This window comes from Sander lucioperca, chromosome 8 (assembly GCF_008315115.2).
Source record: "Sander lucioperca isolate FBNREF2018 chromosome 8, SLUC_FBN_1.2, whole genome shotgun sequence".
NCBI lineage: Eukaryota > Metazoa > Chordata > Actinopteri > Perciformes > Percidae > Sander > Sander lucioperca.
Window position 1 is genome coordinate 11,693,854 of NC_050180.1, and position 24,380 is coordinate 11,718,233.

Here is a 24,380-nt window from a genome sequence, read left to right on the forward strand (position 1 = left end):
AAGACATGTTGCATTTGAAGACGTTAATAGACTCTTTCTGCAAAAGCTCACTCTCTATAAAATATTTCTCCAGCTACATATCACACATACTTTACAGCTTGATTTGGCAAGTTCCTGACCCTTCAACGGGTTTGTCAAAATACATTCTAAGAAACAGCTGGAAACTACGTACTTAGGCAGATCAGTCTGAGGAAAGCACAGTAGTTAAAAGCATCTTAGAGTTTTATCACAAAATGGCACCATAGATTAAGAAAATGTTTATTTTGTCTCAATCTGTCACTTCTTTATGATTGAAATGGTGGTGTCAGTACACTACTGCAGCCTCACTTTATTTGGACTCATGACAGATAAAAATTGCCCATCTTTATATTAAATAATCTTGAAGAAGTTCTGGCCCAGTGTCATTGTCCACTACCTCTTTAACAATCTAATTTCCTAATTTATTATGTTTTTTCCTAGGATCTGTGCTGAGAGGGGCGGACGAGGATCAGCAAGCTGCTGAAAAAGACATCTCTGTTCCAGCAGGAAAGAACAGCCTCGTGTTCACTTTAATTAGAGCTTGTGCCAAGCATTCACACTTAAAAAAAAAAACAAAAAAAAAAAAACTTTCATGTGCTGTAAAAGGTTCAACATTAAACATGTTACTATGCTAATCCAGTTTAAGCACATTTTCTTTTGATTATCACAGTGCTGTTTTCTAAGCTTATATTTGAAAGAAAACCAGTGGGGAGAGAGAGAGAAAAAAGAATCACGACAGCCTGACACACATCCATTAACATGACCATTAAAAAGAATCAGTAGTGGTAACAATCACCCTTTTCTTAAACTGAAATCGCTTTGATTTAAACAAAACAAAAAAAACCCTGGGCTTCTTCAGACTGCTGGAAAATGGTTTAATGGGTTAATGCAGGCATTCTTGCAGACAACAACTTCATCTTTTTTGCTTCCAAACAAAAGAAGTTTCAACATCTCAACATGACTCTGAATGAGGAGTAATATCATGTAAAAACGATGCTACTCTTTTAATTTACAAAATCCTCTGAAGTGTCGGTCACACCCCACTACATACAAGACGGACTGAATAAACATGACAACCCCCCCCCCCCCCAAATCAACACAGAATAACATTGCCAGTAGAAGTGATGCTCAGCATCCTACAAATATCCAAGCATGTTAGAGGAACTTTTTGCACATACTCAATTCATTTAATTCTCCACAAATATTTCAGATACTTGCAGAAAATAAATTGTTTAAAACAAAATTGATACTTGGACACTTTCGTTGACAATAACATGACCATGCATTAGTCTCTCCACTTTTAGTTAACCACAATATATTGAGAATATATAATATTTGCAAGTTGGCAATTCTAAGGACAGAAATTCTCAAAATTGAATCTATAACAGTTCACAGACACATGATCTGGAATATGTCATTCAAATGGGAGACTGAGTAAATACTTCCAATGTTTTAATATATTAGGGCCAAAGAATAGACACTTTTCCATCTTACGTGTATTAGGATTGACACTGGGTCTTCATAATGGCAGATTACAATTTTTCCCACAAATACGCAATAGAACAGACTTTCTTGTACACTGGTCTTCTGAAGATGGTGCAACTGTCATTTACATAGAAATGGTGCCATCAATATGGGGCATACACATCTTTTAAAAAGTGTAAAGGACTGACCTTGCACTGAAAGTGTTCATGCTTTTTAATGTCTAGTCACAAAACGGGCTAAACATTACAAATATATAATATTTCCCATTTAGTTAAACCTTTGTTACGTTCCTATAGAACTCCATATCAAAATGACTATTCATGGGAACTAGTGCAACCTGGAGGAGGCCTGGTCTTTGTGACAAGGCAGGCACAGAGTAAAATAGACAAAGTACTCTGGAGCAGCTCCAGAGCAATGGCAGATATATTAAGGCCATTTTTAAAATTACAGGGGGAAAAAAGTAGCAGACAGCTTGACTTGCTACCCGGGCTGAACAGAATTCAGTTGGGGCAGCAAAGCAAGCAAGCAACACCAATTTTACCTATTTTTTCCCCAATCCATTGATGTCAGTCGTCCACGTGCCAGCCTTCCCAAATCCCTGGGCAGAAAGCTCCACTCTTCTTTATTCAAGTGTGTTCAGTTTTGGTGGAATAAAGAGTGGTACCCTCGCTAGTCCTTTCTTTTTAAACCCATGCTTCACACCTCCAGTAAAGTCCTGGGGCACAGTCGGGCAGTCAGGACTGTTTTAGACGCTTCCTGGGAAGACCAAAGGGTGGGCACTGTGCTGAAGCCAGGGCACGAAAGGCCTCGGCTACCAAGTGAGGATGGGATTGGATCATTGACTTCCAGCCTGCAGTCTCCATTATGTCTGTAGCATGACTGTAAGCACAGGCAAAATGAAGTTAACACTCAGACATGAGAATGTGCACATTAAAAATCAATAAACATAAATGAGATCGTAATGACAAAGCAAATAAGGGGCACTTGATTTGTGAGCTCCATTGTAAACTTGAAAAGGGCCATTAGTGCTTTCTGTGCATGTGCAGAAATGAATGTAGGATTACGTCTTCACATGTTGAATACAACAAAGAGGGAAATAAGTTTAACATTTCAAGGTGTCCTATGACAACACACTTCATCATCTGAAAGAAAGACTACCCATAGCGACCACCTCGTTTCTTTTTAAAATTCTACAAATATTCCATTTCCAGGTTTTATCCAGGCAAGAGTCTATTAATAACTTGGATACACAGATATGGAGCTTCAAACTGAAAAGGCAAATAGCACTCTGTCTGCCTGGGCTTAAACAATGAATTCTAATGCATCTGGTTGGGGGGAGAGATAAGAGCGTGTTATTAATCTTGTGTCACATATATCAGCTAATTACATACTTGCTATTCCAGTTCTTTCCATCTTTACAGCCCAGCTGTCTCAGGACACTGCACCTATGGCAAGGAGATAAAAAGGTAAGCATTCAGGGCTGGTAAACAGAAATGGCAGCAGGAATTCATCACTGGAGTTTTTTTTTTGTTTTTTTTTTGCGATACTTGCCTGTTGATAAAATCTATGGCTTGTGCTTTGAGCTGCTCGGCACTGTGCAAGTCTGCTAGGATGAGGGTGTCGGCCACATTCTCCACTGAAAGGCTGTTGCACAAGGCCTCTTCACACATGACCTTTAAACGCTCCAGAGCGTACTGGGGTGGGGGGGGGGGACACAAAAAGCAGTGGTTACACCCTGGGTGCAAAGTGGATCCCCATGGTTTGATGCTCAACTATTCTGAATACAAATAAAAGCTACAGCTGCAATCGGTTACTAACATCATTCATGATTAAAACTCTACTTGGAGAAAAAATGACCAGGAACGCAAATGTCGAACCAGCAGGCTCCTTCAATATGTATTGCATTGTTAAAAAACAGGAATTACCCAATTCCGCCACATGGCATATTGTATGCAATGACTGGGATGATTTTTTTTTTTTTTTGGGGGGGGGGGTTCACTATTCAGTAAAAACTCATCCATCAAATTCTCGATCAGTACTTTATTCATAACACAGGGACCTTTCCCTTAAAGAGGGGATCTCGTCTGTGAACGGGTGAAAGAAAATGGTCGTTTCTTGAAAGGATTTGGGAGATCATAGGACGCTTCATATCACAGTTCCCCAAGAAGTATTCCTTAACACATATAAAGCAGCATCAAGTAGAAATGCAACCTTACACGAGCTGCAAAATGGGGCTACATAATGTGTACATCCACTGGCAATCTAATAACACGAGGAAGAAAATGTAAAATAGGGAGTAAACAACAAATCAAGTCTCCCTTTAAATTATCAATTTTGCCCATGCTATTTGATCAGGGTTTCTAGAGGTTTCACCAAGTCAAATTTAAGACTTTTTAAGACCATTATAAATTAAATTTAAGACCTATATCATGACATAAAAAAACAAACAAAAAAAGTCTATATCAGAGTCCGGAAACATGGCTAAACTTGCACTTCCCGATAGCTAAAGAATAAAATGTGTTCCGAAAGAGACTTGTGCGTTATTGCACTCGGCTGCAATACAAGTTGCATGTTGTTCTCATTTGTATTCGTAATTCAGTGAATTATATTTGGAGTAGGGAAAGAAAGAACTACAACACCACAAGAAAAAAAAACTACATTGTAAAGCACAGCAAGAGAATCTCAATGAGAAAACGTAGACCTGATTTAGAAATGATTTAAGACCTAGAACATAATTCTTCAGCTAATTTAAGACTTTTTAAGGCCTAAAATTTTTATTTTGAAATTTTAGACTTTTTAAGACCCCGCGGAAACCCTGTTGATGGTGTTGTACTGTAGTCTTAATTCATAAAGTTATAACAAAACAAAAAAGATAATGGACAAAAAATGTCATCACTTTATGATTTCTGTTAACTTGAATCAGCACTTATCTGACAGTCTCCACATATGTTGAAGTACAACCTTCACAAGCATACAGTTGATGTGTTGAAGTGTGACTGTGCTGTACTGAATTCTACACGTTTCACACCCTTAAAAAGGTCCAGTGTGTAACGTGTTTAGTTGTTCATTATCAAAATCTGTGTTGCCCGTTCACAAACTTGTCCTTTTTCATGAAGATTTACCACAACCATCAATTCCAAGTATTTCCTTTGGCTTGAAATTTTACATTTGCATTCGCATGAACTGGGGTAGACGCCATCTTGAAATACGTTAGCCGGTAAGGAACATACAGGACATACTGCTCCGCCTTTCACGTTTTCGCTGTCACGTGATAAACTCACAGGTGCTGCTAATGGGTATCGTAGCTTCCCGGCCCCAGCAAGTTTGAAGAAGGACACATGGAGGACCACACGTTATCTTAATACATTCTGCGGTGGAGTGTGACAAAAAAAATCTACCAGGAAATTTCGTAGACAACCGACCCTCAGGGGGCGGGGGAGAGATTAATGTTCGGAAATAAGAGGTTGCTGTGGCCCGCCGTACAGGTTAGTTTGACCAGCGGGCAGCAGCGGCCGGAGCGGGCAGCAGCGGCCGGAGCGGGCAGTGTGCAATCAGACTGGCCGGAGCGACCTCGAAACACTACCGGCCCACCGGGAAAATTCCCGACTCTCCCGATTGCCACTCCGCCTCATGCACGTATTCAAAATCCAAGTTTCAGGAACAGGAGTCCTCTTCTTCGCCCAGAAAAGATATTGAAAAAAGCAAAAAACCGGCTTTTTGAAGCGTGAAGGCTACCGTAGCTGTAATACATAATTTGAACTGCATGGTGCGAGAGAGTTGATTGCGATATACGATCTCAACGCTAGATGGGAGAAATTCCTACACATTGGACCTTTAACAAGCATGTTCTAATGATGGGCGAGGATGGGGGCTGAAACAAACTATAGTTTTTATCAATTCTGAAATTATGTCACATAAGATGCAGCCAACAGACCATATTAGGGTAATATTATATCGATATCGTGATATGAGACTAGATATCGTCTTAGATTTTGGATATCATAATATGGTGATATGACATAAGTGTTGTCTTTTCCTTGTTTTAAAGGCTGCATTACAGTAATGTACTTTTCTGAACTTACCAGACTGTTCTAGCTGTTCTATTATTTGCCTTTTCCCCACTTAGACATTATGTCCACATTACTGATGATTATTTATCTAAAATCTAAGTGTGAAGATATTTTTGTTAAAGCACCAATTGTCAACCCTAGAATATCGCCGCAATAGAGAAGATAGAGGTATTTGGTCAAGAATATCGTGATATCTGATTTTCTCCTTATCGCCCAGCCCTAGACCACATTAGCCTTTTAGCCTCATTGACTTACATACAGTGCTGGCCTCTCTCATTGGAGAGGCTCCAAGCACTCAAGTCTAAGCGGACCATAGGATATACCAACTCTCCATGACCATCTCAATCTAATTACCGTTTCAGTGTTTAACAGACTAGATGTTATTACTAGGTTGACACCAGAGGTGTGACTCTTCACTAGTCTCACGATTCCATTACGATTATCCTGTCAACGATTCAAATCAATATCCCGATGTGTCACCTCCTCAATCTTATATATTACTACACATGGTTATCGTCAACAATTTTAAGCAGTCAGATATATATGAACTCCCCTTTTTATTGTATCTGCTCTTAAAAAAGACCCTTCCTGAATGTAGTGGAGTCTGAACACAACAGACAAAAGCAGCGACCAGAAAAACAAGTAACATCAGTAGGCAATAATCAATTATGGTCTGTCACTGCATCAATGCAGAATCATTTAGGTCCGCATCGCGATGCATCGATGCAGTGATTCATTTCAACACCCCTAGTTGACACAATACATTGTGGTGATACACAACTCTGGATAGAGTTGATAGGACCAAGTGGTTAAAGAGAGATGGCTGTTTATTTGTGAAAATCAGAGTTGTATCCCAAGATAATTTCAGGTTGGGGTGGTTGGCTAGAGCTTAACTAAACAACATTGATCAGGTTAACATTTTTGGATGGCATTTGACTTACAAACGGAAGCAATTCAGAAAACTGAATACAAAAGATTGCCTAACAAAGAATAAATAAAAGAACCTTTTCTTCTGCCATCAAAAAGAAGTGGAAGCTAGATGTTTGCAAAAAATATTAGCAAAAGTTTCAATTACTCGGGCACTTACTTTATCTGCAGCTGCCAGCAAATTGTCTGCCATCTTCTCCAGGTTCGGGGCTTTTCCTGTATAGATGAAGCCCATCATTTCCTTAAAGACATCGGGGTCTACGTCACTGATGTCAACGCGGTTCTGCGAGGGAAGACAAGAGGCTACTGTTCGACTCATTTGAACTTTAAACACCCACGAAAGAAGACTCATTATCACAGAGTTACGAGTGTTCATTTTAAACAAAGCATTTTGAGCAATAATTTCAGTATATATAAGAAGTGCAGGATTGTGCAATAGTGGTCCTAAATTGAGGAAAGAGTAACATGACCCATGACAAGAAGTGTTGTAACTGGCTATTCTTACCTTTTTACTCTCCTCCATTTCATGTTCAAACATAGCATTAAAGACTGGTGACCTTGCTGTCGAAGAAATAAATTGAACACTTAAAATATGACCAGTCAACATCTTATTAAGCATGTTAGCACACCAAATCAACAGTTAATATTCATCAAATGAGCTTTGATTAAATAGCATGGGGTGCAGTTGTCTTATATAAAAAAAACAAAAACTAATGGATTAAGCTTAAAACATCAGTATTCTGAACTATGGCAGCCTTAAAATCTAGCTTAATCCGTATAGCTGCCACTTTGTCAGCATTTTCCCCTGACCACTGCAGCTGCCACCATGTCTAATGGAGACAAGCTGGAGAGGAGAGCCAGCCTCTCAATCTCCTGGATCCTAGTCATCAGGGGCAAGCAGGGGTAGTGGGGATTAGCGCCCATTGCAGAACTAGGCCACTACAAATCAAGCCAGGAATACAGACCCTCCGTAGCCTTTTGAGGTGCTTATAGCTCTCCACGAGAGGCCATTAAGAAGAGGCATAGACATGTCTTGCTAGGGCCATTTGGGGGGCTTCTCTCCTGGTTGCTGCTTGCTAAAGTGCTGGAGCTGGGCACGGTCTTACCTGCAAGGATGGATTTGTGGGCTTTGAACTCCTGCCCTCCCACATAGAGGCTGCAGTCTGTGAAGCGTGAACACTCCCACAGGTTCCCCAGGTCATCAGACAGCTGACACTCTGGTACCTTCAGCATGTTCATGTTGGACTGGCCTGAAATGTTAACCGAGTCCTGGACCACGCTTACCTGTACATGAGAAACATCACAGGGAGACACTGAAGCGGTTTCATCCAGGCTAAACATCTCAACAAATCCAGCAGCAAATATGTTTGACTGCATTGCAGTCTAACAGTCTAATTTGTTTTTAATTTGCTCTTTTTAAAGCATATTTCCAAGACTGAGGAACCTTCGGTTCTCTTGCTTGCAAAAACACCACTTGAAACCAAAATTAATAAACTTTTCTGAAACACCTAATTGATGAGGAAAGACATTTTGTATTTAATTTGAATGCAATTTGTTTATCAAAGTGGCAATTTCCCTGAAATTGTTAAATCTCTGTAGCTGGTGTCTGGCACACTGTCTGGCCAAGGCAGTATTTGGCCAAACGCATTTACATCACAATCCACTGACACTTCATTTAACTTGTCCCTTGAAAGAACATTTTAGGAGACATTTATTCTTCTTGACACACCGAATTCAATTATTTCGAAAACAAGCATCATTGTAAATGATTTCAGATGGAGGAAGCATTTCACTTCCTAAGAGCTTAATGTCTTTTGAAGCAAATGCCAACAGCATGTTTTTAGTGAAATGGCACTCAGGTGTAAACTAGTCATAACAAGAATTAAGAGACTCTAGCCTTGATTCACTTAAGGTTACACTAGGGGTATACGTGCTTCAATCTAACAGTGATGTGATTGTAATAGTTTTAGCAAAGAATGAATACAACAATTTAGTCATTTGTATGCCACACAACAAAACAGCAGCTCGGTAACATGGCACTGGTATGCAATGATGGAAAATGAGGAAGCTAAACAGAAAACATCAAAGTAGGCCAATTGCAATGGAAAAAACCCACAGATTTTGATAATTTGCAGCATTTCCAATAAATGGCATCCACGTTATATGCAATTAATGACTCCTTAGCAAACCTATATCATTGAAACTACAACTAGTTTTCTAATAATTTACCTCCAAGCTCAAAACCACGTCTAGTACAGATAACATCGACCAAGCATATGTACCAGATGGTATGTTTTGTTCCCCAAACCAAAAAAAATATACAGAACTGAGAGATTGCTGTGTTCTATGGACAAATGAGTATAGACGAAAAGGGAAATGTGTCAGCCCAATCAATAATCTTCCAAAATGAGTCACCAACTCAATCACAAGAAATTGTCTCCCATTCACCCATCAAAAACGCATTTTTGTTGTTGTTGTTGTTGGTATAGTTGCGTTCTGCCTTCATTGACAGTACAAGTGAGGAAAGTGAGCCTCTGTGTAATCATTTGCAATTTGGGCAAAATCACAGCATTCATAAACAAAAAGACTACACCCCTTATTAATATGAAGGATAAAAGGAATAATGTAACAATTACCTCACAGAACAGTGTGAGCTTGTCATCTGGTAAGAGTCCATTGGCTTCATCAAGGAGAAAATCTCTCCTTATAAATTTTTTGAAGCCCCAGTCTTTGCCCTGGACAAATCTATATGCTCTTTGGCTTTCTGTAACAAGAAGAAAATAATGCCAAGTCTTAATATTGCCTGTCTTTTGGTTGCAGGTTAGAGAAATAAACAAAAAGTGAAGGTATAAAAAGGAACACCAAATATACAGTATAATAACTAGATGTGACTTTCAGATTGCTTGTACTCACCCATCGCTTTTGTCTCTTCTCTTTTAGCGTTCAACAAAGAAAACTTGAACTTTGCTCTAACTTCACTTTTTGGACAACTAACAAGAAGTAAATACAATGACAGATAATCTTTGCTTTCATCATCAAGTCCCTTTGGATTGACTCGCAGACACCTGGCAAGAAAACAGATAACACTGCACATCAGCAACTAGAGTGAAGACCGTCTTAACGGCTTTTATCACTTTTGTGAGAACACAAGACTATGACGAGCCTTCAGGGGTGATTCTCTATTGCTTTGAGAGACTGTAATTATCACTTGTGTGCCGAGTTCCCACAGTAAAATAAAACATGCAGACTTTTCAATGACATTCATGTTTGTGCTCAGGGAAATACAAGGACATGGAACTGGATGAGATTAAATTGGACAGATAGATAAATGCAAAAAGCTAATGACATTTGAAAGCATGAATGCGACTTTCCAAACTCTGAAGACCTACAATCATTCATATTCTATTTTCACATCCTACAAACAAATGAATTGCAGTGAGAGGTTTAGCTTTAGTACTAACCATTTCATCTTGTCATTAGGGCCAGAGGAGAAGGTTGAGCTCTTCAACACCTCCCCCATTTCTTCTCTGCAAAAACTAAAGTTGTTTATGGTCCACATGTACGAGAACTTCACAACTTTAACCTTGGAAGAAGAAATATGCAAAACCATCAGACCAAAATTTTATTTTTGAAATACAGTAAAAAAAAAAGAAAAAAAAAAAGAAAAGAAAAGAAAAGAAAAAGAATTGAGCATTTATATGGCTTGGCATGACAATTTGACCTTCTCAAATCAAAACATTGTTTTAGAGTACAATGTTTTGACTGTTCATATACTATAGTCCAATAGGTTTTTTGGGGGGCTGTCCATCCTATATCACAGTAATTTTATTTATACAGATACATAAAGACGTTTTGCAGGGTTTCTGCATGTTTCACCAAGTCAAATTAAAGACTTTTAAAAGACCATTATGAATGAACTTTAAGACCTATATCACAACATCAAACAAAAAAAACAAAAAAAAAAAAAAAAAAAAAATCGAGATTCAGGAAACATCGTCTGAAAAAATTCCCAGTGTGGAGGACCCAGAGCACCTCCGCTCTTAGTGTTGGCTTTGATCCAAAAGTGACACGGAGGTCGCTTACGGGAGTTGTGGAGCTGCTGTGTCGGTCTCGCCTAGGCAGCGTGGAGGTATTGTTGTGGCCTTTTTGCATGACACTCCAGCACCCTCAACGTTTCCAGTTTAATTGCTTTCTTGCATAAGAAGCAGTATGCTTTAAATACGTTGTTAGCAAATGGCTTTAACCACAACCTAAATTCAGTTTTTCTCTAAACTAAAAATCGCTAAACTTGTACTTCCCCATAGCTGAAGAATACAATCTGTTTTATGTCTATGGTACAACCCGAAATAGACTTGCGGCAATAACACGAAAGCTAATGAGCCGCAATATAAGCTGCATGTTGATCTCATATGTAGTCATAATACAGGGAATTATATATAGTGAAAGAAAGGACTACAAAAACCACAGAATAAAAAATAAAACATCCTAAAGTCCTGCGGGAGCTTTTCAATAAGTATTAGAAGTAGCGTTACATGGACGTAGGTAAATTAAGACTTGTGTAAACTAACTTTTTTTAGGTCTAAAAACTTTTTAAAGCAGCCATATTATGCTCATTTTCAGGTTCATAATTGTATTTTAAGGTTGTACCAGAATAGGTTTACATGGTTTAATTTTCAAAAAACACCATATTTTTGTTGTACTGCAGTGCTCTCTCTCACTGCTGCAGATCCTCTTTTCAGCTGGTCTCTGTTTTAGTTACAGAGTGAGACCTCTTTTCTTCTTCTTCTTCTGTACTATCTTTGATTGCACTGCACATGCCCAGTAGCTCAGATGTAGATCATGTCAGCTAGCTAGCTCCATAGACAGTAAACGAAAGGCTGTTTCTACAACTTCGGTCAGTTACAAGGCAGGATTAGCTGGGAGACTTCTAAATGAGGGCGCACATGTAAGTAGTTCCTTTGTAGATTATGGTGAACTTGTGTGTGTTGTAGCAGTGCTTTGCTACTGAGAACGAGATAGCATGCTAGCGTTAGCATTAGCGTTAGCATGCTAACGCTATGAGCTAATGGTTGCGGTTAGCCTGCTCGTTTCGGCTTGTGACGTCACAAGCCGTGCCGATTTTGAACAGCTCACCCAGAGACTGAAGGCAGGACACATTCAGAAACTGTATCTCACTCTAAACAGCATGGATGGATTTTTTTCAAAGTTTGTATGTGTGTGGAAGCACCAGAGACACAACATAACACCCCAAATCCCAGAAAAAGTGATTTTTTCATAATATGGGCACTTTAAGACCCTGTTGAAACCCTGTTTTGACATTGTCACAGTAGGCAAATCACATGTGTCACATGTGGCTGAATTCCATTTAGCTGCTTTAGTTTCAGGGCCCTGGTATTGTGCATGCTGGAAATGAATGCAACTGAGCCATTGTTAATGTTATTAAGAACACCTGTGCCATTCCTACTGTAACAAGTCAAATTGTCTGCTGCAAAAAGGCCTATTAACATTCAAATTAACAACGTAGAAAATAAAAACTGGGAATGAAATATCAGTAGCTTGATAGGATTAGAAACTATTATATATAAAACATGATCAATTCTCTCAGCTTTGTGTATTGAACGTGATTCAATGAGTTTAGTTATGCCCATACCTGTGTGTAACACCAGCTCTCTGCCACAGGTCCACTTGACATCTCCCCAGGAGGAGGAGGGGTGGGAACCCGTGACATCACTGGCTTCGGGGTACCACTCACTCTCGTCCTGAAAGCACTAATCATTAACAAAAAAAAATTAGTAAGATTAATTTTTGCACAAATTAACAGCATAATGTACACATATGAAATAAATCCCCCATTTCAATTTTCTGGTCAGAATGAGCTTGACAAAATGTTTTATCAAGATGGAAAAATCCTTCACGTGAATCTGCTTTTATTCTAAATGCTACCAAATGTGATGCAAAAATAGTCTGCATTCTCACTGTATCCTGAAGACTTGTACTTCAATGACACCTGACACCATATTTTGAAAATTTGTTTAACTACGGGATAGAAGGAAACAACGTGAACTCTTTCTAGTGCAGGTTTTAGTATGTGCAGTAATTAGTATTGCAAATGTTTTCATGCTACAAGTCAACTTTATGTTCTGTCATTATGTAAAAAACAGTGCCTACTTAAATGTACTCCCCGTCTTGGTGGCCATATAAATGCCCATCCTCAAATCTTAAGCAAAGCTATTCTTAACCAACCAAAACAACCAATCCAATTAAAGTCTTTACCTATTATATACAAGGGTGTGTTTGGGCAGTCAGGATTTGAAAAAAAAGAAGAGCCAACAAGAAACCACCAACTGATAGCTGCAGCCAATTTTCATGTCCTCGAAGGTGTATTAAAAAGATAGGTCTGTCTTAAAATAGTCAGGTGCTCATATAAACATTGAAACAGGTCTTTCTTGCTATAATCATTCCTCCAGTTTTTCCTGGCCATTAAATGATTAGATGATCCCCTCCTAACACACTTGCAGTGTAAGGGATGGTGTCAAACAGTGTGCACTAGTTGAGCTGCAGTGGAAGGATAGCAATAAAAACAGGGAATTTTGTACTAAAGAAGACTTCAACTTTGGAAGTTACACACTTGATTTGTCCATCTCAGACAGCTCCTCATATTAGCTTCAGCTAAATTGGAATATATTTCTACACAGAACCAGGTCTGTAGATTTTGACCACCATATTTTAAATTGAAAACACTTAGGGAGGGGTCTCTTCATGGCCAGTATAAAAAAGGAGGGATAATTACAGCAAGTTAAACCTGTTTGAATGTCCATGGGCAATTGGATATTGTTTCAACATAGTCTTGAAAACTGGTGAACCTATCCTTGAATTTCAAATAACTTTCCAAACACCTCAGACTAAGGGAGTTGAAGATAAACCATGCAAATTAATTAGATCCTCTCTTATATTTGAAACTTTTGAACGGCCATAAAAAATGACTCACAATAGAGTGAGACTGAAACCCTTTCTCAAAGTGATGCTATCTAGATGAAATGACAGACCATCCTTGGGTCCCACAGCTAGTGGGGCCCAAAATCGTATGTTCCATGAAAAACAAATATCCAGGAACAATGTAATTTATAGTACAACATAAGCTACTCTTCTTTACATATATGTATACTGGAAGGCTGTTTGCCCTGTAGTAAATTCCACATGGAGGGTAATAATGTATATAGTACATAGTAGTGCATACCTAATAAACAAATACAAATAGGAAAAAAACAGTAAGTAACACTGTGATGGTAGCATACTAAACAGAAAATCAACTTGGCATAAATATGGACTGCTGTCGATCACAGTCGTGTCACTACATGCATGTATACTTAAGCTTGAAGTGTGATTTTCAAATGATGCATTGTTCCACATGGAGAAACCCGTTAATCACAAGGAGACACATGGTAAACTTTTTCTTTAGTTTCCACTTGTGTGGTCATGTGCACAGATCTTCTCACAATTTGGGTATAGTCTCTAACCGATTCATTTAGTTAATGTGCAAAATAAAAAAAGTCACTCATGGATTGCTATCTAGGCAGCAGTGATGTTCAGTAACGCCTGTACAGGCCGAGCAGTCTGTTAATGGCTAGGCTATGGCTGGTAAGCCTGTGCAGATAATGGTGATTAAAGCAAATGCAACATGTTGTTTTAGTCATATAACAGCCACTTTTCATGTGGAAACATGCCAATTTCATTTCACTTAAGCAGCACAACTGTTAAGCCAGCAGCATACCAAAGCTGAAAAACTGCCATGTTCACACAGACACGTTTGCTATAGCAGAATCGCATTTGCAAGTCTTTTAGGGGACACATCCATTTTGTCATTTAATCTTTCTCACAAAGTGAGGTTCATATCCAAACCTCTAAACCCAATTTCTCTGATCAGGTCCTCTCAGAGTAAGGTATTTCCAATGATTTTAAAAAGGTATAAACTTTGTCCAGAATGTTTAACATTTTTTGAAAAAAATTGGCAAATGAGGATAGAAGCAAAATATACAAATGTAAGACAATTCTATCTTTACTTCTGATATACTTTAGACACATGGCTTGATGCAAGAATCACAAAACAGTGTCCCAATGGCAAGAGGACATGAAGGCAGAGAAGAGAGCAGGCTGTACTGCTGTTACACTGATCACTGATACTCTTCCCCATAGTTCACATGAAGTATCATTGATGGAATGGAGGAACAGACCTCAAGCTATAGTGAGTGTACAGTTATGTGCTTGCAATGACAAGAGTAACAACTTTTTTGCAGCACACTGCAGCAACTGAACCACCTTTAGCTATAATGGTAAATATGGCAACTGAATCATGCAGCATTAGCAAGGAAATGAAACCTTCTCATCACCTCTTGAATAGTTGAAATGTACAAAGATGCAATTTTTCTAAGTTATCACAGGATCCTTCATGGCCCCATTATCATGTTCCACTCTAGGAGGAGGGGGGGGCATACATTAGGCATGTAAAATGGACCTGACAAAGCTATCTAAAAGTAATTAAAGTTAGTTGCTAACGTTCCTGAAGCATCTGGTAATAAAGCCACAGTTCACACAATAAACCAGAACTACCTAATCTACCTAGGGATATAAATTATTCCAAGTGACACCACTAGAAAATTAGAGCGTTCAAACCAGTCAAGAATGCCACGTTAATTAAAATGAAAAAGAAACAGTTAACGTGTAGATAGTAGATTGATAGCCAACATTGGTAGTGTAGGCCTTAGGCTGTTAACTACATTTGTTATGCTTTATCGTATAGCCTAGCATGCAACTGTTCGGCCTGTAAGACAGTGTGTTGAATTAGCTAACTCAAGATTCACCTGCAACTTTGTTTGGCTAACACATTAGCTGGAATCGTACAACCTCGCCTTTAACAACTGAAACGATGCTATCCGAAGAGGCATCTAGCCGGCTCGCAGAAGTTGCAGGCTAAATTATAATATATTTAATTAGCGTCACAGCTTACTTTAGCCTGTATGCTAGTCGAGATGTGACTAACTTAGTACAAAACATCGACATCACTAGAAAGCAACAGCTCAATATTAACGTTAGCGTAACATCAGCTGAAGCGTCAACACTAATCTCCAAACCATCATCAATATCGCTTCACGATGTCACTTCATCGGACTTGTGGTCCTTTACAATTTTAGCTAGTGTGCCCAAGAATAATAATTTAAAAAGGAGACTAATTAGATTCCGCGAGTCTGTAGCTAGATGATATGTGCATTACGTATTTAGCTAACATTAATGTCCTCACTAGCGATATTAATGTTAACTTCACTTTAGCCTTAACGTTAGACCGCAAATGCAGCTAACACTGATCAGCTATCTTAGCACAAAACGTGTTAACAATAAATCTGTTCACGTATTACCAGGCTGACTTACATTAGTTACGTTACTCATTTTTGCAACACAAACTAGCTGAGGATACCTCAAGTTAAAATGGTAATGTGATGTTTAGACCCCGCATTACCCGGTGTAAAACAAAGGGCCTGCACTGATACCTATGACAGGATGCTAACTAACCAAGCTAACGTAAACCTTCACGTTTTGGTACAATCTGCTGGTGGGAAAACAACAGCGGCTAACTAACGTTAGCAGCTAGCCAAAGCTAATCTCTGCACTGACTGCTCACAAAAAGTTTAAAAAGACATGGTGGCGGCGTACCTTTCAATTTCATACTTCCATATATATCGGACAACGCATATAGCTTTGTGTCACAGTCGCTCCTTTCACCCTCCGTTACTTTACACTCTTTTTCACTCAGTCTCTTCACAAGGTTTCTTTGTCTAATTTATATCTGTGCTAGCTTACATCTGTCTAGCTGGCTGGTAGCTTACAGGCTAGGAAAAAATATATATACTGCGCATGCGCGACATTTGTATAACATCCTGCTTCATCTATTTTATTCTTCTTATAATCCATCCATCCATCCACATCCATGATTTTATCCCCTGATCCAGACAACAACAAACAACTATAATAAATAAAAACGAAATAATAATAACAATAATAATAATAATAATAATAATAAATGATTAAAGTGCTCTACTGAAGTACACAGATACTATTGTTAATTGTTGTTTCTTTTTAGCTGTACTGGTATTTTTTGTTATTGTACTCCAATACATTTGTCTGATGGCTGTACATACCCTGGAGACTCCAAATGCTGATAATTCAGGCAAGATGCAAAATAAAATTAAACATGGCGCATTGCTATTTCAAAAAAGGGACCAAGTGTGGGCACAACCAGGCCAAAAATACTCAGGTGCAAACAATACTTCACTGCATTGCTATTTTAAGACACCAACATATCAAATAGTTTTTACTAGTTCCACATGGACCTTAAAATACTTGTGTGTTTAAGTACAGTTTACTGCTTACATCTACACTTTTACAAAAAAAAGCGAGACTTTGAACTATTGTTATATTTCGGTTTTGAAGGAAAACTTTTTCCATTAGGCACTCGGCCAGACCTAGTGTATGTGGGATGTCATGACCCTCTTTTCTCCTCTGTATATAAATTATGATGATGATGATGATGATGATGATGAGGTTGGGTTTACTACATTTTTTAGTATTTCAGTTTTGAGCCTTAAATAAGGATATTTTGGGAAGTGGTGTCTTTTTGGCAGGTTGTCCCTTCCTTAAAGAGATATTCTAGGAATAAGGGGCTTTGGGGTTAAGAATTGCAGTTATAGGTTACAGTTTGTTGGAAAGGGTTGATATAGACATAGTCTAAGAGTTTGAATAAATGTTGTTATTCACATGTAGATAGATAGATAGATAGATAGATAGATAGATAGATAGATAGATAGATAGATAGATAGATACTTTATTGATCCCCAAGGGGAAATTCAAGGTCCCAGCTTAAGACATCACACACAACATTCACATACATCACAAACAAGATGATAAAAAAGCAAATCCACACGAATAGCATGGACAATAAAATAAAAGATACTAAATACTAAATAAAATAAAAAATAAAAAATCCACATGAATGTACTAAGGAATATATAAGCATGAGACACTTGCAGTGATAGGGCAGGAACTGTCATGGTGGTAGCGCAAATAGGTCCAATAGTGCAAGGATAAAGTCTAGAGACCAGCATTAAATATGGACAATATAAGAGAATAATGTAAACATAGTAATATAAAAACTATAGCAGTGCAAGGATAAACTTTAAAAAAGACAGCATTAAATATGGGCATTATAAGGGAATAGAGTAGACCCTTGTGTCATGTCACATGAGGCTCCTCATATGGGAAGAAATGCAAACAATCTGTGTGTGTGTGTGTGTGTGTGTGTGTGTGTGTGTGTGTGTTCTGGGGTCCAAAAAACGGGAATACAGTATACTTGTGGGGTCCCGACAGCTTTGTGGGGCCAAAATGCTGGACCCCACAAGGTTAAAGGGCTGTTTGAGGGTTAAGACTTGGTTTTAGGATTAGGGTTAGAATTAGGTTATGGTTAGGGTGAGGGTAAGGGTTAAGGTTAGGCATTTAGTTGTGAGGGTTAAGGTTAGGGTAAGGGGCTAGGGAATGCATTATGTCAATGATGGGTCCCCACAAAGATAGTGAAACGCACTGTGTGTGTGTGTGTGTGTGTGTGTGTGTGTGTGTGTGTGTGTGTGTGTGTGTGTGTGTGTGTGTGGGAGGCGAGGGTCTCATCATCTGCCTATATGTGTATAATAGTACCGTCATAAAAGACAAAAAATATAAAAGAGCCTTGATAAAATGTAGCTCATATAGATGAAACTCTCAACTGCCAACTGCAGCTCATTCTCACTCTGCCTTCACACTGTATCTTCTGTCTGCTTCTGATGTTTCTCGTCTAGCAAACACAAAGCAGCTTGGGTTAAGCCATTCTCTGAAACAATAGTCTATAATGGCTCCCTGTAGGCCTGTGATAACTAATTCACTTTCAGATGGATGGACACTGTTCTGCAGAATGAGCGATAAATGGCTCCTCTGCACCAATCAGTCTACATTCATGGACAAAGTACAGTACAGTCTATGCGCTGTTTAGTGACGACAAACACCAAAACACCTATGTAAGCCGGGTTTGGGTTTGGTCAAATAAACTATAAACACAGCAGCAAAATGTCACAGCCCACATCAAATGTCTTTGATATGATGATATTCTGTCCCCATCTTGAAGTAGAAGAGATGGGGGATAAGATCACAGTTGAAGAGATACAGGCATTCTTATCAGGAATTTAAATCTGTTTAATTTAAGGGCAGGGAAAAAGGCTGTACTGAATGTGTCCACAGACAACATAGTCCAACATTTCCAGAATAGGAAGACTCAGAAATAATCATTAGATGCATTTATCTACTATTCTTTTAAAAGCGTTGACATTGAATTAGTGTGGAGCACAGTGTGACCTAAATACTAAGCTTTTTTAAATTTCATATCAGTTTGATTGTCACATTTCTATTCTTGGTGCATGTTTGGCTTCAGAATGAATAACACTAAATACCCGTTTTGTGTCTTTGCCCTATTTGGTATGTTCTTCAAGTATGAATATCCTTCTGCATGAATATCTCCTTAAACAATGGCTATGACAGTCCCCTACCTCCAATTTACAATACTGTTCTAATTAGCAGGATCTCAAAATACTACTGATATTATTTCTGACAAGTATTCAATGCCTTCAGTGATTAAGACTGATACAGACAGAACTTATGAGCAGGGGAAAAAAAGGCTGCAGTGACAAGACGAGCCCCAGTGACCTCAGAACACGATCATACAGATGTCGAAAGAAAAATTGAGTCTGACATTAGTCGCATACTTTTTTCTAGTGTCTTGGGAATAAAGTCATAATACTGAACAAAGGAGATGGTAGAAAAGTCCAACGATTCCAATTTTATCTAATTTAAATAATAAGTCTAAGCAATAAGATATATGGTAATACCCAAATGTTGAGTAGATGGATATGGAAAATTGCTCTTAGTTGATCAGAAGTCCTGAAGAAAGTTCTTTATTCACCAAGTTTCCTATAAAAAAAAAACATAAAAGATGAATACATCTCTTCTTCTGAGGCAGTAAATGAGTATTTTGTGATGACATTGGAGTTTTTGTTGCCTTATCATCTACAGTCAGTTTCCAAGACTGCTTTCAACCGCCTCTAAAGAGATACAGATTAATCTATTATAACTAACACATTATGCAAAACACAACATGAATACATTGCATTCCCGTCTATTGAGTCAATTAGAGAAATGTATCCCTCTGTGATTGATCGACTGGTGATTTTTATTTTGAGATTATTTTGAAATCTTATTGTTGTCTATATGTTTTATCTGTGGAAATAAGAAAGAATACAACAAAATAAGTCCTGAAACACTTGCAGCATGCACTGCAAGTATAGCTTTAACATGTTTTAGCAGTGGATTTGTCATTTGAATATGGCCCTGAAACATTATTAATCTAAATCTAATCCCAACGACATGAAATACCAATACTTCTGTAGGCTGTCATTAGCATTGTCTACTGTATCACCTTGAATCCCCTTGCCAAACTAATCACACTGGTGTACAGAGAATGTATGGTATGGGATATTTCATGAAAAATATGCAAAGTGGAAATGAGTCTTTCCTTTCACTAAGAAGATCCTTTTTTAAAATCTCTGTGACATCCAAAGTATCCTTTACCTCATTTCAGTGTGCATCAGAATTTTGTGTAATTGACACACCTGTTTTGAAATATGCACACCTCATCTTTTGCCTGTATTAATGACACTGAAATACATGTGGCATATTATCATTATTATCATTATGATTTGGTTTTATAAATTGCTAGAAGAAGTTGCTGTAAGGTTTACTGTAGCATTGTCATTTGAGAGAAGCCAGTTCTGTCATGATTTTAGCTACATCTTTAGTGCACATTGGTGTGGTGTTTTTGCACTGTGAATTCCCGATCAGTGTTTGATGGAATTTATTTTGTCTGTTCCGATATTATGTGTATTGCTGTCCATTCATACACTCAGTTTCCCTTTTACGTATCACTTAAAAAAAAAAAAACATTTGGCAAACATCACGTTGCCTCAGGGAAGCTCAGTCTCTACTATCATCTTCATGAAACAGGGAATCTTTTTAATGCATGACAAAGTAGAGCAGCAGTGGCACTCTAAGTCAAGCAGCACTTCTGTGTCTTACAGTATACTGTCAATTTTACACATGGGCTGCCAGTCAAGAGCAGAAGTGTTCATAATCCATCCAATCCATGGACAGATTTCTCAATAACTTCACACATAATGAGTTTGATCCAGTGTAATCTATTTTCCCTGCACCATGCATACAGTAACATACTTTGTTGGATGTGTAGTACAATGTGACACTGATAGTTTAGACATTGAGGTGTCACCTTTTTTATAATCCAGCCTTTCAGACACAAATTGTAAAGATTATAAATAAATGCAGAATTCCAGTGTCTGACAGGTCACTTCTGTTCAGCAAACATGAGAAATCAATTCCTTCTTATTGCATGTCATCGATGAAGGTCTGTGTTTAAACTTTATTAAGGTCATTGCATAACTGAAATTCACAATACCACTCTCAGTGCCCATATTTGAAATGTGCAGCTCCATTGAGCCTGGTCACTGGACCGGGACTCCTAAGATGTAATCAGTAAAAAAAAGCTTTGAAAAGCTCTTATGACCCAGACCCTCCCTCTAATGAAAAGATATGTGGCCTCCTTCAGTGAGTTGGATAGAAATTCTGCTACCTGAGCTGTTTAGCATACAGTCATACAGGTAGTCGTGGTTCCTATGCTGCTAGGTATTATCCTTTGTGAAATAAAAACAAGTGAAAGGTCTAACAAATTCCCTTTTAGCATGTTAAATTACACTGTCTGCATGCTCATTCACAACCCGTGAGAGAGATTCTCAACCTGTTCAGAAATGTGACAATTCATTCGTTTGCAAGATTTGTGACATAACAAATATCTCTAGGGTTACAGTATAACACCAGAGTTTAACACCAGAGTTGACAGAGAATAAATTGTGAGGGGAGTGCAGGAGGAGTAATGAGATTAAATCACACTTTTTTCCCTTTCCTTAATTAAGTACTTTTCATGTTTTCCTTCCCAACAATCTTCTAGTCTTTTCAGGATTTTGACAGGGCTGATTATGCGGCATCAAGCAGATGCTCTGTTGCCAAGATGTCCATTGACAATTATTGCTATTCTTCATAGCTCATTTCCCATGGAGCAGTGATAGAAATTGCTCCATGTTATTAATAGTACCGCTTGCTATGGAAATGAGACACTAATTTAATCAAAAAGCGCTGTTTTTATTCTGGTTTGATTATCAAATGAACTATGACATTCTTACAAAAAATTGTATTATAGTCATTTGTTTTAAGTTGAACACATTTCAACCACATTCTTTTATATTTTACTTGATTAAAGAGAACAAATAAGTGATAATTTACCCATGATTATTTGTGCATTTAACAAGCTCATCTTGTATTGAACCAGTTGCACATCTGTGTGCTTGTTTGTGTGTCAATGTAGCTCCAACAGCAAAATACAATTACATTTTGTTAGTCATATTTATACGGGACGGTTATTGAAATTGTGTGAACAGCTCAGTTTTGCTTTAGCTCCAAATGAAATCACAAAAAAAGTTTGGCTATTGAACTAACCTTTTTGCAAGATTTACAGTAAATTGTGTGTACTTTTTAGTAAGTGTTTCTTGCAAAAGATAATTACAAGTAATATAAATGCTAAATGTAAATGCCAATATTAAATCTAAATATTGAAGTTTGAAATCAAAATGTGCTAAACTCAATCAAGACTATAAATCTTATAAATATAGCCTACAATCTGATGAAAAAATTCAATGTACACTAAGCTCACAACCCTGAGTCCCGAACAGTAAGCATCAGACACACTTACAGATACAACATTTAGAATGTCTTTCATATTATGCATGTATTTTTACAGTGCACTTCATTCAGTATTAGGACAATGACACATGTTTAGTTGTGTTGGCTCTCCAGTGACAATGACAATGACATAATAAAATGCCAAATCACAGCCTCAATTTGAGGCTATTTGCAACCACATCAGATGAACAGTGTAGTAACTGTATCCCCTTGTGTCCCCCAAATTATAAGTGACTAAAATGTAAAAGACCAATGAAAATGATCTTAATAGACATTTTGTTGCAAATCATTTGCTTGTTAATGAGTGAACAGACTAGACAGCAGACAGTTAGTACTGCAGCAATCTTCACCTGTTGCTTGTTTGTATTAGAGGCTTTTCAGTCTGGTCTTCAGCAAGCAACCTGCTCAGTTGGGTTGAGGCAGGTGACAGACTTGTTACTTTTGGGGCCATAAAAACTCCTTGGTTACCTTGTGTGTATCATCACCGTCTTAAAAATGTAATTAGTCTAATACTGTTACCCCATTATAGATGAGACCACAAAGTACTATGTTATTACTCTAAATTATCCATCAATGGTGTGTTTCATTTGAGCACAAATAGGTTGGCATTTTGAGCTTAGAGCATTGTTTTAATTACCTGAAAAATTGTAAACAATTTTAATATAAGTAAACATTATTATGAAACGATTTATTGTGTGCATGTGTGCTGCTACTTCAAGGACTTAGTTGATCAACCAAAGAGCTATCCATTACATATGTGCCTATTTCAAATAATTTAGATGTAACAATTAGATTTAGCATTTACATTACATCTTATTATAATGAATTGTTTTTGGAAGACATGCTTGATTTAAAAAAAGATCACAAATTTGATGTTGGTTGTAAAATCATGTGAAAAATCTGCACTGCTTTCTTTAAATATTTTCAGCTACAGTAACCATGGCAAAATGAGGATGTTAAATCTGAGTATGCAATGCTGTACAGTCAGCGTGTCATATTTGAAAACAACATGCCGTCTGCCTGTCGGAAGTGAGGATGATTGGGTGCGAGAGTTGAGGGAGAAATAAAGCATGATGATTTGATGACGAGGCGTCTCATTTCTCAAGCAGGGAGCTGATGATAACCTGTCGTTCTTCTGGTCTGCTACACTTGCACACTAACTGACTGCTGGGACCGGTTTCTTCCTGACAAGCTCCCGTCTTCTCTGCCCTTTCATCTCCTCGTTTCACAAAAGAGAGTTTAGAAGTCTTTTTATCTATGCCTGGGGGTACAGTTCCTTGTCTGCCAGGAGAGGAATTCAACCAATTAAGCATGTGGTACTATGCTTATGAATCACAGGAAGGGCTCTAAATGTTTTTCAGTGTGTCACTCTGCATAAATTGGCAAACCTTCTTTGACTTATCGACAAACTTAAATAGTATAAGTGAACACCACCTGTTGTTTTACTGGGTGTAAATGTGAATCTTGTTATAGTCTGTATTATCATGTCTAATAGGAGAGCTCACTCATTACTGCTTAGTAGATCATTTATTTATTCTTTATTGGTTGCTCCCTGTTAAAATTAAATGTTCACACCAGCATGTCACTTTTGAAAACAGAAGAAATCTAAAAACTGTCCTGTAAGAAGTTGCCTGACTTTGTTAATCAGGCTGACATGTGTATCATTGCATACAAATCTTGCTAACAGGAACATCATGGCCCAGCCTTCTATAGGATACATGTTTAACCTCGCATCCTCACTTTTAGCCATCTCTCTCACTTTGTATTTTCCTGCTACTCTCTACTAATACTGTAACTATCTAATGAAGGTGAAATGCCATTTAAACAAATAACCTTGCTTTGAGTAACATTTTAAAGCTTAAAATATTCCTCTACGGGATGTTACTTTAAATGCTCTGAACTCCCTCTAGCCCACTCTTGTATTCCCTCCTTGTATATTGTATTTGCAAT

At 37.9% G+C, this 24,380-nt stretch overlaps 1 protein-coding gene across 2 annotated transcripts; it reads right to left on the reverse strand.

Annotated features, from left to right (window-relative positions):
- Positions 1-876: 876 nt before the first annotated feature.
- On the reverse strand, positions 877-16,399 carry spopla (speckle type BTB/POZ protein like a). Of its 2 annotated transcripts, XM_031281751.2 has the most exons (12): positions 16,206-16,399; positions 14,888-14,970; positions 12,151-12,268; positions 9,962-10,083; positions 9,414-9,565; positions 9,137-9,264; positions 7,607-7,784; positions 7,006-7,061; positions 6,661-6,783; positions 3,055-3,197; positions 2,895-2,948; positions 877-2,382 (listed from the first exon to the last, which is right to left on the reverse strand). In XM_031281751.2, the coding sequence occupies exons 3-12, from the start codon at positions 12,226-12,228 to the stop codon at positions 2,238-2,240; spliced, it is 1,179 nt and encodes a 392-aa protein (XP_031137611.1). In that variant the 5' UTR covers positions 12,229-12,268; positions 14,888-14,970; positions 16,206-16,399; the 3' UTR covers positions 877-2,237. The 2 variants fall into 2 exon arrangements, with proteins under 2 accessions (XP_031137611.1, XP_031137612.1); XM_031281752.2 differs by lacking the exon at positions 14,888-14,970 and having other exon boundaries at positions 16,206-16,394.
- Positions 16,400-24,380: the final 7,981 nt, after the last annotated feature.